The sequence below is a fragment of the Teleopsis dalmanni genome, chromosome X (assembly GCF_002237135.1).
Source record: "Teleopsis dalmanni isolate 2A chromosome X, ASM223713v2, whole genome shotgun sequence".
In the NCBI taxonomy this organism is placed as follows: Eukaryota; Metazoa; Arthropoda; class Insecta; order Diptera; family Diopsidae; genus Teleopsis; species Teleopsis dalmanni.
The window spans coordinates 55,710,099-55,727,385 of NC_051848.1; the positions used below are offsets into that span (position 1 = coordinate 55,710,099).

Below are 17,287 nucleotides of genomic sequence, written 5' to 3' on the forward strand. Positions count from 1 at the left end.
TGAATCCTGAAATAAATAAAGGAAAAAATGTGACTAAATTTTAAAAACAATCATTTTTATCTATATATTAAAAATATTTCACAGTAATATACTAAAAAATATTTTTTTGGAGGTGTTCTTGAAATGCATTATTTGTATATAATATCTTGTCTATTAAAGATCTATCGTCATTGGCGAAATTCGACTATATTCAGAAACATTTAGTACGATAAATGTTCATAACATTTAGCTTTTTGAGTAGAATGACTTAGCTCTGCCCTTAAAATAGATTTCAAAATAGCTTCTTTACTGGGACTAAATACGTTTATCTGCCCCTTTAATATTCTCTTAAACTTTGCAAGCACATAGTAACCGCTTAAATCCAGATCTGAAAAATACTATGGTTGAAAAGCAATTTAAAGTGGATAACATGTAAATTTGTCTATTTAGTTTAATCAAACTTCTACTAAATAGACTTTAGTTGTAGTCTATTTAGTTTAATGCCTTTTTGACTCTAAAGTGTAGTTATACATTCATATATCGTCCATTACTAAATATTATATGCATAAGTCGTCCTTATGAGCATTTTTAGTACTCTTTCAAACATATCTTTCACTTCATCAGCTATTTGTGCAAATAGGTAACATATATACCATTTGGTCTCATATCTTAATGTTATCATCTATATTAACTTCATCATTAATGCTCTACAACCAGTGGTCGGTCTTGGCCACCTTCAACGATTCTCTCCACCAATTCCGATTGCAAAACGAAACGATCTGATCTTAGTAATTCTTCCAGATTTTGATGATCATAAAATTTATCACATGAGATCATATCACTCATCACCGGGTTCTACCAAACTCTATTTTTTTAACGATGGCGTACAGTTTTTGATTGTAGCAAGTTTGGCATCACACTTCGATATATGTGGGGCCAAAAACTCTCCACAAAACTTTTTTCTTGAACAAGACTGAGGTGAAAGTTATTTCTGCTTCAGATCTCGGATCTATGTACGTGATTATTGCTAAAGCCATTGTCTTTGACAAACTTTATTGGGTTATAAATTGATAGCATAACGGAATGTTAAGTTCACCACATTCTTGCATCGCTTCATACATTTAAGGACCAGGTACGTAATATAGATCACATATTCGTTTGTGATCATGTCACCTTGGTATTGACCAATAATGATTTAGCTTGTGAAGACATTCGCTTTTGAAAGATAGGTAGCACTTTTTTTAAGAGCTATATTACAATGTTATGTATCGGACATGTTATACTTTAACACCAGTCGTCTGGCATTTCTTCATCCTTCTATATACAAACAATAAATTCGCGTATTGGTTTGGTCGTTAATATTTAATTAGTTAGATGGAAATAACATAGTCTCTAGGGCTTTATTAGATTACTACAAACCAATGATCATCTGTACTTCTTATAGGATAATTTTTTTTTTGTATCAGCGAATTAGTCTTCAATTCTTTTGTAAGTCGATCGTTTGCAGAATTGCTGATCCACACTTTAATTGTGTTTCACTTGAGTTTCACTACGAGTAATTCGTGGAATAGACCTAAAATGTACCAGTAATGTCTATGTAGCATTTTCAAATTTCGACAGGGATGTTACGCTCTCTCAGATGCTCTCATTTACTCGAAAATTTACTAGTGGAACGAACACGCTTGTATATACACAGTGTTACTCAAAGTTACCACGAGTAGCGCGTAGAACAGACCTAAAATGTAAGAGTAAAGTCTGTGTAGCATTTTCAAATTTCGACAGGGATGTTACGCTCTCTCATATGCTCTCATTTACTTGAAAATTTACTAGTGGAACGAACACGCTTGTGTATACACAGTGTTACTCAAAGTTACCACGAGTAGCGCGTAGAACAGACCTAAAATGTAAGAGTAAAGTCTGTGTAGCATTTTCAAATTTCGACAGGGATGTTACGCTCTCTCAGATGCTCACATTTACTCGAAAATTTACTAGTGGAACGAACACGCTTGTGTATGCACAGTGTTACTCAAAGTTACCACGAGTAGCGCGTAGAACAGACCTAAAATGTAAGAGTAAAGTCTGTGTAGCATTTTCAAGTTTCGGCAGGGATGTTACGCTCTCTCAGATGCTCTCATTTACTCGAACATTTACTAGTGGAACGAACACGCTTGTGTATACGCAGGGTTACTCAAAGTTACCACAAGTAGCGCGTAAAACAGACCTAAAATGTACGAGTAAAGTCTGTGTAGCATTTTCAAGTTTCGACAGGGATGTTACGCTCTCTTAGATGCTCTCATTTACTCGAAAATTTACTAGTGGAACGAATACGCTTGTGTATACACAGGGTTACTCAAAGTTATCACAAGTAGCGCGTAGAACAGACCTAAAATGTACGAGTAAAGTCTGTGTAGCATTTTCAAATTTCGACAGGGATGTTACGCTCTCTCAGATGCTGTCATTTACTCGAAAACTTACTAGTGGAACGAACACGCTTGTGTATACGCAGGGTTACTCAAAGTTACCACGAGTAGTACGTGGAACAGACCTAGTATATAGCATAAAACCATACAATATTTTTTTATCATAACTTTGAAAACAATATTTATAAGATATGTAGGTGCGTTGTTACTACTTCTGGGGTGTATTAAATGCATTGAGCAGAGATGACTGTTTTTTTTTCATTTTTTGTTTTATTGATTATATAAAGACATCAGCAGGGTATAGTCTTAGTAATGCAGATGCATTTAAAGCGATGCATTTTATTACCACTTAATCTACTGACTTTCATCTAATTTTAGTCTCTTGTAGCCTTGTTGCTGGGATGGGAATTGTGTTGGAAATATTATTGAAGATGGAAATTTAAAGTTAAAAATAAATTCATATTCAATAGTGGTTATTGGTTATTACGTATATTTTTAAATTCTTGGTTTTATGCATCAACATTGCAATATTTTGAACAGAATATAAATTGGCTGGCTGGCTGGCTCGTGTTATCCTTGTAAATTTGTTTGTACATTCGTAAAACTTTTCAATACCAGGCGCTGAGAATGAACAGCAAACAACAATTATGCGCTTTCGATGCTTAAAATATTATTTATGTTTATTTCGTTGTACATTCTATCAAACTGTATTCGGCTCTTATGTTCACAACAGTGCAACTGTTAAGAGTGGGGTTTCTATGCCAACAGTTGTAGATGTGGGCTCTAATTGCAGTAGTCATTGTTGTTGTTGTTGTTGTTGTCGATTAAATACTCTGCAACAAAAATTTTAGTTTTAAGGCAGTTGTCAACATACAACATTGGAGTTAACATAACTGCTGGCCATAAACGTAAACAGCACACATACTTACTCATACATTACGTTTATAAATGCGTTAGTTTTATTTACAAATTTTTTTTTATTTATTCTTACAAATGTTAATAACATTTATACGCAGTCATGTTGAACTTTATGCAAAACCAATAAAGTGTAATAATAATGCATACACCTTCAACGCCCATTTTACATAAACCAATGTAATAGTAAACTTGTCAAAGAAAGGACTTTCGAATTAAAATGGATTTAAGATTTTAATGGACTACTCTTCTCCTTTCTAAAATTTTATTTTTACTAAACATAAAACTTCATTAGGGTTCACATTTGATTTTTCATATCCGAAATGGTAAATCTTATTTCAATTAAGTGCTGACTTTCTATCAACCTGTCAATCTATCTTTCTGGCAATTTATATATGGTTGCTTGGTTGGTTGCAGTGGCAGGCCATTCGATAACTTCCATTTACCTCAATTAGCGATTTTACGCCGTTTTGCTACGACATTCTTCACAAGAACCCTAGTATAGAAGAGTAAAGAAAAGTAAATCCAACCCGCCGAATTCAGATAATTTATATCTTTTGTCATCATCGATGAACAGTCTAATAAACTATCAAAGAAGTGTCTTCCGATATATTCTAGATGCCAAAACCATCCAGAACATATTATACTTTCTTTCTCCTGAGTGTTTCCACAACTTCTGCAGTGAGGCATGTGAGGAATGCTCAGTTTCCTATACATCAATGACCAATCCATGCAAAAAAAAATGTTTGTCCTTTGATACGATTCTTTCTTCAAGTCATTTTGGGATTATTTTCGTGGGTTCTGCAGTGTTGGTCATAAAGAAGGCTTTATATTGAACTGAACACGTTGTAATTTGATGGAGTAAAATCTGACAAGTAGGAAGCATGCAGTAGAATTAACTATTTAAGTGCTTCCAACATAATTTTTACTAGACTTGCAACATAAGGTCGAGCATTGTCGAGCATCAAAATCACTACACATTGTTAGTGGACTGAAATCGAACGTTTTTTGTTTTTTTTTACAATTGTGTGAAAGTATTCATTATTTGGAAAAATTTTTTATTATGATAGAGCCAACACATATTAGTGTATCATCACTTTATTTAAGCATAAAAGCGCAACTTATATACATTTTTCTTGTCTCGAATTGTATCTCAATTTAACAAAACTTGCAGTGTTGCAGCACGCAATGTTAGTGGGCGATAAAGTTATTGTATCTATAGCTGAAGTAGTTTGAAAAGTTATGATTCAAAATTTTGCAGATTTTGCAGACCAATAGTATTTTTGAAGCATATTAGCAAGACTAATATAAAGTATTGACCGTGAAAAGGCTTTCGAACTGCTAACAAGTTTTGAGCAAGACTTTAGTAAAGGAGGATGAATTTATCAACAACCAAGAATGATGATTAAGTGGAACCCGATAGGTAGCAGAAGATGGGGCAAACCTGTACGCACTTAGAGAAGGCAAATTGACATGGAAAGGTTATACATATATGCGGAAAAGCTGGGTAGAGTTGAAGCTACTGCCCACCAATCGTACCAAGTGGAAAATATTTGTTGCGGCTCTATGCTCCTGCTAGGAGTTAAAGTACTTAATATATATAATATATAGCATAGAATGTCTGGTAGACATTATCACCGAAAAATGGATAAAAATATCATTAGTTTACAATCGTTTAGAGCGTGAATCGCGTGTTGACTTACTAAGAATTATAATTCTTAAAGCTATCATATTAAAAATTCGAAATAACCTCAAAAAAATTGTTTAAAATTTTAAATAAACCAACGCACTGTATTGAAAAGTTGGAACTCAATTATGCCACCCTATAGATAACATATAGGCTCGTGCTCTCTGTGATATTAAACAAAATAATTATTTATGAAATATGTAATGTGAATTACTATAATATATGGTATGATTTTTAAAATACTAATTTTTTCTCTATTTATGGAAACTAAATTTATCTGTAATACTTACAATTATTCTTTGTTCTCAGTATAAAATATAGGCTTTCAAAATTTTATTTATTCAAATTTTTATATTTAACTTCTTTATATAGTTTATTGTATATTTTGAGATTTAAATTTTGTAACTATCTTCACTTAAATAAAATTTTTATTTTATTTTATTCTATATGCGGTTATACATCGTATAATAATTTAATTCAAATGGAACAAAGTCAACCGATAACTAAAATTGAATATATGGAATTGTTTGTAGATAAATTTCATAAAGCTTTGATATCTAATTACACAGTCTTAATCATTCGAATGTAACTTAAATAATTGTTTTAATAATTCACTATTTTTATAATTACTATATCATAAGTCAATTGGAATACAAACTATAATAACCTGAAAAAAGTTTAGCTTTGACTTAACCGTAGCCTTAGCACCATCGACATAGATAGCTAAGTTACCAATTAATTGCTTATTAATTAATTAAACATGTTTTTTTTCAAATTCAATAATAATTCAATTTAAAAATAAAAGTTGATTGTAGCAGTTACTTTCTGTGGGTATTACGTGATACCCATAGTGATCACTATTATATTTAGTTTTTGCTTTGAAATATCTGGTTTAACATAAAGCCCCGAAGTTGATAAGTGTTGTTCTCGGGAATCATAGGGTATCAGCCTTTAATTCTCAAAATTTGGTGGTAGGATTGCTACCTTCGACGAGTATTTATTGGACATGCGGTCACCAAACTTTTCATATTCACTATGGCCGCTATGCGATCAAGTGCCAAAGCCGTTTCTGTTGAAATAGGATGTGCCATGGTAAGGTAGAAGGTTGACATTTAAACCGAAGATACGATTCCTTACTCCTTACACCCCAAAAGACCCGGCGTTAGGTTTCATATGATCTGTTTGATGTTGAAAGGCCTAGTTTGACAGAAAGGCTGAAATTTAGCCAAACAAACAAATATCGTAAAGCTGAACACATTTCAAGGTGTAGTACTCAAGAACGCAGATGGTTAATACGGTGTCCGATATATGATCCACTGTATTGAAAACAGTTTGATACACTTAATGAAACTTAAAGTACTTCATAATGACAGTATGAAGCGTATAACAAAGTTAAACAAAGACATAAAGTAATTAGAAATAATTAAAGTTTTTATTTGAAAAGATTATAAGATGAATTATAAATTTTTTTTATTTTGTAATTTTTTTTATTGAAATTAATTTCATTAAAATTAAATTCTAATTAAATTTATTTAATAGTAATAACCTTATCAACTTTTTATACAACTACTTCATATTCAAATACAAGTACCTATTATTTTTATGTTATAATGAAAAAGTATGAATGTATGCAAAAATCTTATCAATGGGCCTCTTTACATTAGCTGCACCCTGAAATAGGTTTGAAATAGGTTTCCGATATACGCAATGGGGAGCAAAATATAATTATGGAATATGATTCAGTGTGGCGACCTGTGTTCACAAACCTGAACGCAGACAAAGAACCACTTGGTGCGATAAGCGAACAAGCGCAGGTTAAAAGACTGGACAAATCATCCATAAGGAACAAAGGTAAAACCTATGAAGGCACACAGACGTTGCCTGCGGAAAGTGCCAAAAAAATGTTAGCACTTGGGCACATTAAAGTCAGATGCGTGTTATACGGAGTAATTGAGGTTATTTCGCTGAAAAGGTGCTACAAATGTTGGATGTATTATCACGTAGCAAAGAAAACGGCATGCGATATATCTATGCTCAGATGTAGATATAGTGGCATGCAACAACGCAGAGTACAGCAAGCGAAAATATGATCTTAAAAAACAAATGAACTGAGTAAAAATCGATGCTTCAAGTATATGCGAGACAACGAGATTCCACGGAATCTAACTTCCAAATCGCGGTACGAGCGAAATCACACATATTCGTGGATATATATAACACCTGCCTTACTGAAGGAATTTTTTCAAAGTGATGGAAGTTACACTGGAATGCTGTGTAACCATAACGCTGGACATAAAAATTGCTTTCACTTCTGCGAACTGGTCTGAGATACTAATTTTACTCAAAACTCTGAAAGTACCCAATTATTTTTTACGCATTATTCGCAACTACTTCAGTACACCGATAATAGCAGAAAAATAAAAGAATATGATAAAAATTATATTTGGTGGATATGAAATATTGTCACAAGAGGCAATAACATACCATGAAGGCAGGATCGATGATTTAAGCTTTACACAGCATTTTACAGTAGTAATCTATAAGGCGTAAATAGTGCACTTACGCGAATCCTTTCCAATACAGATTCAAACCTTTGTTTCACCTCAAGGTGAAATAAAGAAGGAAGGTGTCTTCTGCCTATAATCACGGACTCTATTATATCTTATGCCGCTCCTATATGGGCAGCAGGTAAAAACCATCAGATACGACTGATACATCAGATATACAGACGTAGTGCGTTGAGTGTTGACTGCGCTCATAGAATAGTGTTCAATTAAGCGAATAGTGTTCAATTAAGCAATCTGTATTATTGCTAGAAAGCTGACAACACACATACATGCAAAAGATCTAAGACGCCATTATAGCACACAAGGCACGACACCGACGACAGATCGAAAATCTGCAGAACGCGTATACTCACTTAGAGAATTGCAGCGAAGATGGGAGTGGTCCTCTAATCAACGCTGGACCCATGCACTTATTCCCAATATTAAAGAATGGGTGCGAGAAAACATGGTGAAATGGACTACAATCTGACTAATTTTATATTTTAAGAAAATAGAATTTATTTTTAACATCATCATAGCAAAGCGAAATATTGATGGCACTACTCGAGTACTTCATGAATAATATTTATATAAAGTTAACCACATCTTTCATCAGACATTTTAACATTTTAAACGAGCCATTAAGATGCCCCCAATCTATTAATTCTATTAATCTATTATGACGTATGATTGGAAGTAGAATTTATAAACGCTTACAAATAAAAGTTTTGTTTTTACTTTTACAATTTTTTTAACTTTAATTTCGATTTGCTAAATGAATACAGTGAAATTTTTATCTTACTTGCACCAAATACCAATTTTTAACAGATTCCTTTCGTGGAGCCACTTACGAAAGCGATACAAAAGTACAAGTACCACACACTATGAAATTACTAAAACATCAAGTTTGCCGATTTCAGTATTCTTATCACAATAAGAACTAGCAGTAACTAGTAGTACATACACCGACATGGATCCAAACATATACAGCTTTCGAAATCATTGCGAATATTTGGTTTCGCCAAGTATTCCAAACGGTGCATATGTTCGATCCATTGGCGCTTAGACATTTTCTTCCGAACCGGTATTTCTTCACATTTCCGACCCGATAGCGGACAGTGTATATTGTAAGTATTCGGTATACGTGGTTGCGCTAGTTCCTTCATGTGTGGTGTCGCTTTGTAATTTCGTGCGTTGTAAGCAACAGGGAAACGTAATGTAGACCAAAACTCAGTTTCATTATCAATATGATAAAATTGTTCAGGAACTTTAGGTTTCTCAAAAGGACGACGGGGTTCTTTGCGTGCAGAGTTTTTGGTATTGGTCTTTGGTGAGTAAGAAAAAACTTTCTTTTCTGGGAATTTGTATTTTTCTCGAGGGTTCTTTGGTTTACTTAGTTTGTTCAAGTGCTCCATAGTTTTATTATCTGATTTTTTTTTGGTTTGTTTTGTATCTGCAGTTGCAGGTTCTTTCTTTGGCTCTGGCAGTTCACGTGGAACGGCATTTTTGGATGCCCATTTATAAAAGCGCACCCAATCATTCCGTCCCATGGGACCCGACTTTTGCCATTTTGTTATTTCACGCTTCTCCTGTGGATAATACCAACGTTTCGGTTGACAATTTCTTTCTATCCATTCAGGATCGAAACCTCTTCGCAGATTAATTTCATCTTCTTCATCGTCAGAACTTTTCGTTGCTAATTTGTCAGCACTCGGCGGTGTAAATAAATATTGACTATTGCTCATTTTTTTGTTTTCCAAGATAAATGACAGAAATTTTGCAGAATTATATATTAAACTATTGAATTTTTCCGTTTTTTCATGTTAAACCTCTTTGTTGTGAATAAGATAATAAAAATTTTTTTAGATGTTTAAATTAAATCCTATGAAGACTTGATTAGTTTCAATACAATTTTCTATAGGTTAAACTAATCAAACTGGTCAAGGATCGGATTTGTTATTATAATTAAACCCATGATGAACTAGAATCACAATATATTTATATATGTATATTTATAGATATATATATATATATATATATAATAAATATATATAATATATATATGAATGTGTACTGCATTCCATTTCAATCAAATATATCAAAAATTTGTTTCAAGTAGAAGTAACCAAGATTATCTATTAATTAGAAAAATTGGGAATTAATTTCGGATTATTATCTGATGCAAGGGTTGGAAGGCGGATAAAAACATAAAATCCAAAAGAACATTAAAGAAGTTCTTCTGAACATAGGCGTAAATAAATTAATGTTGCAAAAGTAATGGTTCAGCAAGTACTCTAAGTCAACAAAAATAATAAAGATTTTAAAATGACAATTTAATTAAATCAATACTTTATAAGTGCTCAATAAAGAATATTTATTGGCATAAGAATATTTATATACTATATATTAGTGTAGATTACGTACTCGTATCTGTAGGTAATATTGCAACTAAGCACTTAAATCGGTGAAAATCTTATAATTATATCGAAGCATCATTTTTAAACATCTTCTTTCCGTCTAGGAAGTTTCATCGAACAACCTTGGTTAATATTACCATCTTGTAGAGTATTGCAAATTTTTTATATTATAAATTATATATACATTAGGACTTGTTGATGAAGATACTATAATGTATCTATGTTCTGAAGACGTTTTCGATGACGGATAGATCTCTTTCCTACTGGCTCGTCACTGGTATTAAATGTGCTCTAATTACTTCAGTATAATACCGGACCATAACTGAACAAATATGAAAGTTCATTTTTATTCGATGAGCACACGTAATATTCGAAGACTTCTACGATGACGGATAGATCTGTTTCCTACTGGCTCGTCACTGGTATTAAATGTGCTGTAATTACTTCAGTACAATACGGGATCATAACTGAACAAATATGAATAGTTATTTTTTTTTGATGAGCACACGTAATATTCTTGCTAATCGAAAATTGGTGTGTTCGAAAATTGGTATATTCGAAAATTGGTGTTTTCGAAAATTGCTGTATGAGTTAATGAAACATTAAGTAGTTTTTGAAAGTTTTATAAACGTTTTACTTTTTGTTATGACGATTAAGTATGTTTATGTTGAAGACTATCTTATCTTTGAGGGATAATAAAATATATATGAAGCTTAGCTTGTTTAAAATGAAAGCAATATTTTGTTCACCTGCGTATTTATGATAAAAATAAAAGCGATATAGTTGTGTACTGAACTTTGAAATATATATAATACTTGTGTACTTCGATAATATTTTAATAGAATTATAAGACATTGTATAACTGACATAAAAAAGACGCAATCTACAAAAAATGCTACAAAAAAGGTAACATTAATTATTATAATAATTGCTTTTAGTAAACTAATTAAAAATTTTTTCTGTCCCTTAAAATGCAAATTAAAATTAATTAAATTAATTTTTACGAATCGAAGTGATATAATTATCATTTGTGAAGTACAGAAGTTGTTTTTTTTTTGCGAAGTGAGTGTGACGCTTGAATTGACAAAAAGGTTTACAACACAACAAATAATCACGTACACTCAGAAAAATAATTTAGTTCATTTAACTAGATTTTAACTAAATCTCAGGTCAAAATATTCTTACTCGACGCAAGATTTTGGTTCAACCATGTCAAATGTTGGTTTTCATATTATCTTTAATATATGAACTAAAATTTTTCTAACAAAATGATCTGGTCAACTTAACTAGTCGCTATACTAGTTAGAGTATATTTTTCAGAGTGTATTGATGAGAAACAAAATTATACACTCAAAGCCCCGCTTTTTTATTAGGGCATAATTCACAGATAGTTGTTGATATAATCAATGTGATAGCATAATTGTAGTTATATATTTGCATTGAACATATTAAAATTGAAAACACTTGAAGTCGATGATGGCACTTCAATTCTCCAGATGGCACTTGAAAGTACTCCGATTATTGACTTATTTTAGAATAAATAAGAAAAATATACATATGTAACTACAGTAAAAGCTATAGAAATAAGTTTATAAAATACAACAAGGTTGAAAACCGTTTCATATAAGGTTTTAGTTAATAAATCAATTTTTATTAAAAACTCAAATCTAATCATTACTAATCTTATGCTCCATGAAGAATCAATGGCAGCAAGGAGTACTATAAAATAAGCCAGTCTTATTACTTAATATAGCGAAAAATCATGATACTATCGTCTATGCTAAACTGTGTTTTAAAAATCATAAATAAATAAAAAAAAGCTTGAAAGCAAAACACGATTTATTGAAAATCTATTGGTTAATTGAACTAAAGCCAGCACGGTTTAGAAATCCGCAATTAAAAGAATTTACCTACGGAAAAAATATTAAAGTCATTCGTTATTTTCAAATTGCGCTAAAGTATCTGTAGGACTATTTAGAGAGAGGTGCCAGCCACATTCTTGATGACTGCTTTCTTACAAAGGCAGACCAAAAATCAAGTATTTTCTTAATGACTCATGCCTCATCAGACATTCACAAAATAAAACCCACATGATCGTTTTGTCAATTAGTTATTAAGTAACCTTAAAGAACTCGATGCAATTGCATATTATAATACTATAACTTCAATAATATTTGAAGGAAAAAATTCTGTTTTAATTAAAAAAAAAAGTTTAACAAAATGTAATATGCATTAAACAATCACAAATAACAAAATTGTAAAATTGTAAAATTATCTGCCAGAAAGTCCTTTTGAATGTTAATACTTATTTTTTGATATTATTATTCATTACGCATATATATGCATAAAAATGTTTAATTTTACTATTTGTTTATATAATTATGTTAAGGATAGTTGAGTCAGTGCACCTGAGCACTTTTGCTCTTTAATAACTGCGAGATTTCTTCAAAACCCCTCTTGCGCCTTGACTAGAATATTGTTTATCACTTCATCAGACTAAGCAATAATTAACCTCAGATCTGCATACCTCCCCGAGGAGCCTGTAACCATTCTGAGATTTGATAACGTGGTGTTAGTAACTCTGTCAGATTTCGCAAATAAATTCAGGGCTCTATCCTTTATGTATTTTTTGATCGAATCAATCTTGATGTCCCTGAGGGTGTCATTCTTCCTAATGTACCATGGTACCTTGAAAAGTCTTTTCAGAGACTGGCTTTGTGCAATTTCTAGCCGGCGAATAGTAGTGTTTGAAGCTTTGCTAAACGCTACACAACCATATAGAAATGACGGACAAATTATTTAGTTATATGTTATATCAGTTTTCTGTTCTTAGCATTGAGATTTTAATTTCTAAATAGCGGTTGAAGGTAATGAAGAATTTTGGCACAGCAAATTCTTCTCAGTTTTATAGGTTGAAGCCATGTGAATCGTTTGTCCAACATGATGCCGAGATATTTAACGCTATCCTCCCAGTTTATAATTTACATCATTAACCAGAATCATTCAAAGATCATCTTCTTTTACATATTGCTATTAAACTTCTCGAACAAATTTGAATAGTAGGAATGGTTCAATATTTCTGTAAGACTTCGATTAAATAGTTAGAAATACTGAAGTCATTTCTCCAAATGGTTAAAAATTGTTAAAATTGCGTATTTATTATAAATTAATTCCCGAATATCTAAATTCCAGGAAATCCAAATACGTACTTGGAAAGGAATAAAGCATACATTCATATGTATGTCATAGTTCTGTGAATAAAAATGGAATTCTTGATGAGATTAGAAAGTACTTACAACATTTAAGTTAATTTTATTGAAACTAATCAACTCTTCATAGGATTTCATTTAAACATCTAAAAAAATATATATTATCTTATTCACAACAAAGAGGTTTAACATGAAAAAACGGAAAAATTCAATAGTTTAATATATAATTCTGCAAAATTTCTGTCATTTATCTTGGAAAACAAAAAAATGAGCAATAGTCAATATTTATTTACACCGCCGAGTGCTGACAAATTAGCAACGAAAAGTTCTGACGATGAAGAAGATGAAATTAATCTGCGAAGAGGTTTCGATCCCGAATGGATAGAAAGAAATTGTCAACCGAAACGTTGGTATTATCCACAGGAGAAGCGTGAAATAACAAAATGGCAAAAGTCGGGTCCCATGGGACGGAATGATTGGGTGCGCTTTTATAAATGGGCATCCAAAAATGCCGTTCCACGTGAACTGCCAGAGCCAAAGAAAGAACCTGCAACTGCAGATACAAAACAAACCAAAAAAAAATCAGATAATAAAACTATGGAGCACTTGAACAAACTAAGTAAACCAAAGAACCCTCGAGAAAAATACAAATTCCCAGAAAAGAAAGTTTTTTCTTACTCACCAAAGACCAATACCAAAAACTCTGCACGCAAAGAACCCCGTCGTCCTTTTGAGAAACCTAAAGTTCCTGAACAATTTTATCATATTGATAATGAAACTGAGTTTTGGTCTACATTACGTTTCCCTGTTGCTTACAACGCACGAAATTACAAAGCGACACCACACATGAAGGAACTAGCGCAACCACGTATACCGAATACTTACAATATACACTGTCCGCTATCGGGTCGGAAATGTGAAGAAATACCGGTTCGGAAGAAAATGTCTAAGCGCCAATGGATCGAACATATGCACCGTTTGGAATACTTGGCGAAACCAAATATTCGCAATGATTTCGAAAGCTGTATATGTTTGGATCCATGTCAGTGTATGTACTACTAGTTACTGCTAGTTCTTATTGTGATAAGAATACTGAAATCGGCAAACTTGATGTTTTAGTAATTTCATAGTGTGTGGTACTTGTGCTTTTGTATCGCTTTCGTAAGTGGCTCCACGAAAAGGAATCTGTTAAAAATTGGTACTTGGTGCAAGTAAGATAAAAATTTCACTGTATTCATTTAGCAAATCGAAATTAAAGTTAAAAAAATTGTAAAAGTAAAAACACAACTTTTATTTGTAAGCGTTTATAAATTCTACTTCCAATCATATGTCATAATAGATTAATAGAATTAATAGATTGGGGGCATCTTAATGGGTCGTTTAAAATGTTAAAATGTCTGATGAAAGATGTGGTATAACTTTATATAAATATTATTCTTGAAGTACTTGAGTAGTGTCATTATAATTTTAGTTTAAGATGCTTAACGTGAAAAAAACTCTACTTTGTCAAACCCGTTTAGGTTCACGGATATCATTTATATGTTAACCGTATTATAATCACATCAGAAAAGAAGAAAACCGTGGTAGTATTAATACTTAATATATTAAGTTATTTTACTAACTATAACTGCTGACGTTAAGATACTTTTCAGTTTTCTTAAATGATTGATATAAAGTATTTATTTAGTGAAAAATGTTAATATAATAAAATAATATTTCATAAATATATAAAGACAATTTTATATATCTTCCAGGTTTCTGTAATATTTAATTAATGTTTGGTTTGCTAATTTTGGATTGTAGGTGCATCAGAAAAAATAATTTTTCCACATTTTCAATATATTTAAAAGTGTTAAGTATATCTAGCACATTTCTTAACTTGCTGGTTACTTTTTCTATTTTAAGCAATAATATGGTAATATATATACAGTGCACTGCGATAGGAGAGCAGCCTAAAATACACTATTCTCTTATCAGAATAGAAAATGTATTAATAACATATGACACACTTTGCAATGTGAACTCTTGTATAACAGCATATCTGAAGTTTACAACTCAGAGTGAGGATGTTGATGTTGGACCTCACGCTTTAATAACCGTTAACCAGATTATATAGCCAAGACTTGAAAAAAGCCACAGGAACACACATTTAACGGACTTGAGCCACTTTGAACGGTTTCCGTTGTCACTCTTTATAAATTCAATTATTTATTTGTCTATACTTTGGTTCCAGAAAATTGCTGGATAGTACGCCAGTAGATTCGCTATATCAAAATTTTATGAGTATATAAGATCGTAGATGATAAAATCTGTCTCTTATATAAATATTTATTAGTTTTTTGAGAGGATTTAGCAATTTTTGCGATTTCAGCAAACATGATAGTTTGGTATCCATCATTTAAAAAATCATATATTAAGATTAGCCTACGCAAAGAAACGCGATGTGTGGACACCACATGAATAATTGTTAAGAAATTTGTTTGACCAAATTACCGTCAATGAAATGCAACAAAATAGAGTCATTTATTTCATAAGTCATCAAAGATATATGTATATACTGCAAATCGTTAAAAGGTTTTAAACAAAAGATTATCCAATGCAAGCGATCAAGATGATCCACTATAACCATAACCAACAAGGTTATGTGTTTGGTGCGATTGTTTATAACAAGCTACGCCAACCTGGTGCAACAGCTAATTCGATTCTCTACTACTCACAGACCAACCAGCTAAAGGCATCAGTCAAAGAAAAGCAACTAAATTTCCCTAACAGAAACACATATACACATATCTTTGATAACTTGAAATAAATTGCTGGCACTTGGTTGGAAAATTTTGAGGCATCTACTATATAGTCCGGACCATGCCTTGTTAGACTAACATATTTTTCAGTCCCTGCAAAACTCCATTATTGGTAAAAAAAAAAAGTAACCAAGCGAAGACCTGCTAAAATCACTTGTCAAAGTTTTTCGCCAATAAACCAAACAAGGTCTACACCGATGATATTATGAAGCCACTCGAAACATTCTAAGAAAGGCAATTTATATATAAAAATATACCAAAAAACAGTCATATATATATACGGCTATATATATATGTACGGTTATGTATTGTGTCCATGTTAAAAATATTTTATTGTATTTTGTAACGTTATTATATTGTTTAGATTTACCCTAAAAATGACATGGACTATATAGTCGAAATGTTGAAAAATACTTCTATTTTAATAGAAAATATATATAAATTTTTTTTTAATTAATTTTTACGACCTTAATTATGTTGAAGCTATTTGAGCCAGTCCACTTGAGCACTTTCACTCCTTTTTAACTCGAGGTACTTTTAAACCCGTCTTTACGCCTTGACTGTATTATTGTTTCTCACTTCATCAGACTAAGCAATAATTTACCTCAGACCTACATACCTCCCCGAGGTAAGTCTGGTAAGTCTGTGTTTTAATTAAAAGCAATTCAAAAAACAATTTATTAAAATTAAAAATAAAATTTACTTAATTAACCTATTTTTTTTTTATAGAACGAAAAAACACAAATAGAATTTAACTAAAATAATTCATTTTATTAAAAACATTTTTACTAACAAGTTTTGTAAATATTTTTAAAATCTTAAAAAACTTAAGACTTATATAATTTATTTATTTCAAATCTTATAACAATAAAAAACAATATATGTATATATATATCCTTGGTATTTATGTTGAAAATAAAATTCATTGGTCTTTTTTAAGTCACTGATGCAGTTAAATATATTTCCATCAAATGTGTTTATTTAATTAAAATAGTTTGGAAAATGATAAAAAAAAAATATTAATTTATAGATCATCAAATAGTATAGATATCTGAAATATATAGTTGAATTAGACTGATCATTAAAAACTGAATTTCAATAAGATTTCTAGAAACTTCATTATTGCGTGCGTAGAGAGTAAGTTTACATAAAAACATTAACTCAAATAAACAAGTCAATGTAAATATAATACAATTAAAATATATGTATTTTCCAATAATTCAGTAATTTTAAAAAATATAATATGTAATAAATTTGGTAGTAAGCCTCTACCCTACCTATAATGAAAAATTCATTAATAAAATGTACAGGAG

At 31.3% G+C, this 17,287-nt stretch overlaps 2 protein-coding genes across 2 annotated transcripts; one reads left to right on the forward strand and one right to left on the reverse strand.

The window, feature by feature from the left end:
• Window positions 1-8,497: 8,497 nt before the first annotated feature.
• Window positions 8,498-9,292, reverse strand: LOC119688436. Its single transcript, XM_038103116.1, has one exon. It carries the CDS (start codon window positions 9,290-9,292, stop codon window positions 8,498-8,500), a length of 795 nt encoding a protein of 264 aa, XP_037959044.1.
• A 4,148-nt stretch (window positions 9,293-13,440) lies between these two features.
• Window positions 13,441-14,235, forward strand: LOC119688437. The gene has a single exon (XM_038103117.1). The coding sequence runs from the start codon at window positions 13,441-13,443 to the stop codon at window positions 14,233-14,235; it is 795 nt and encodes a 264-aa protein (XP_037959045.1).
• Window positions 14,236-17,287: the final 3,052 nt, after the last annotated feature.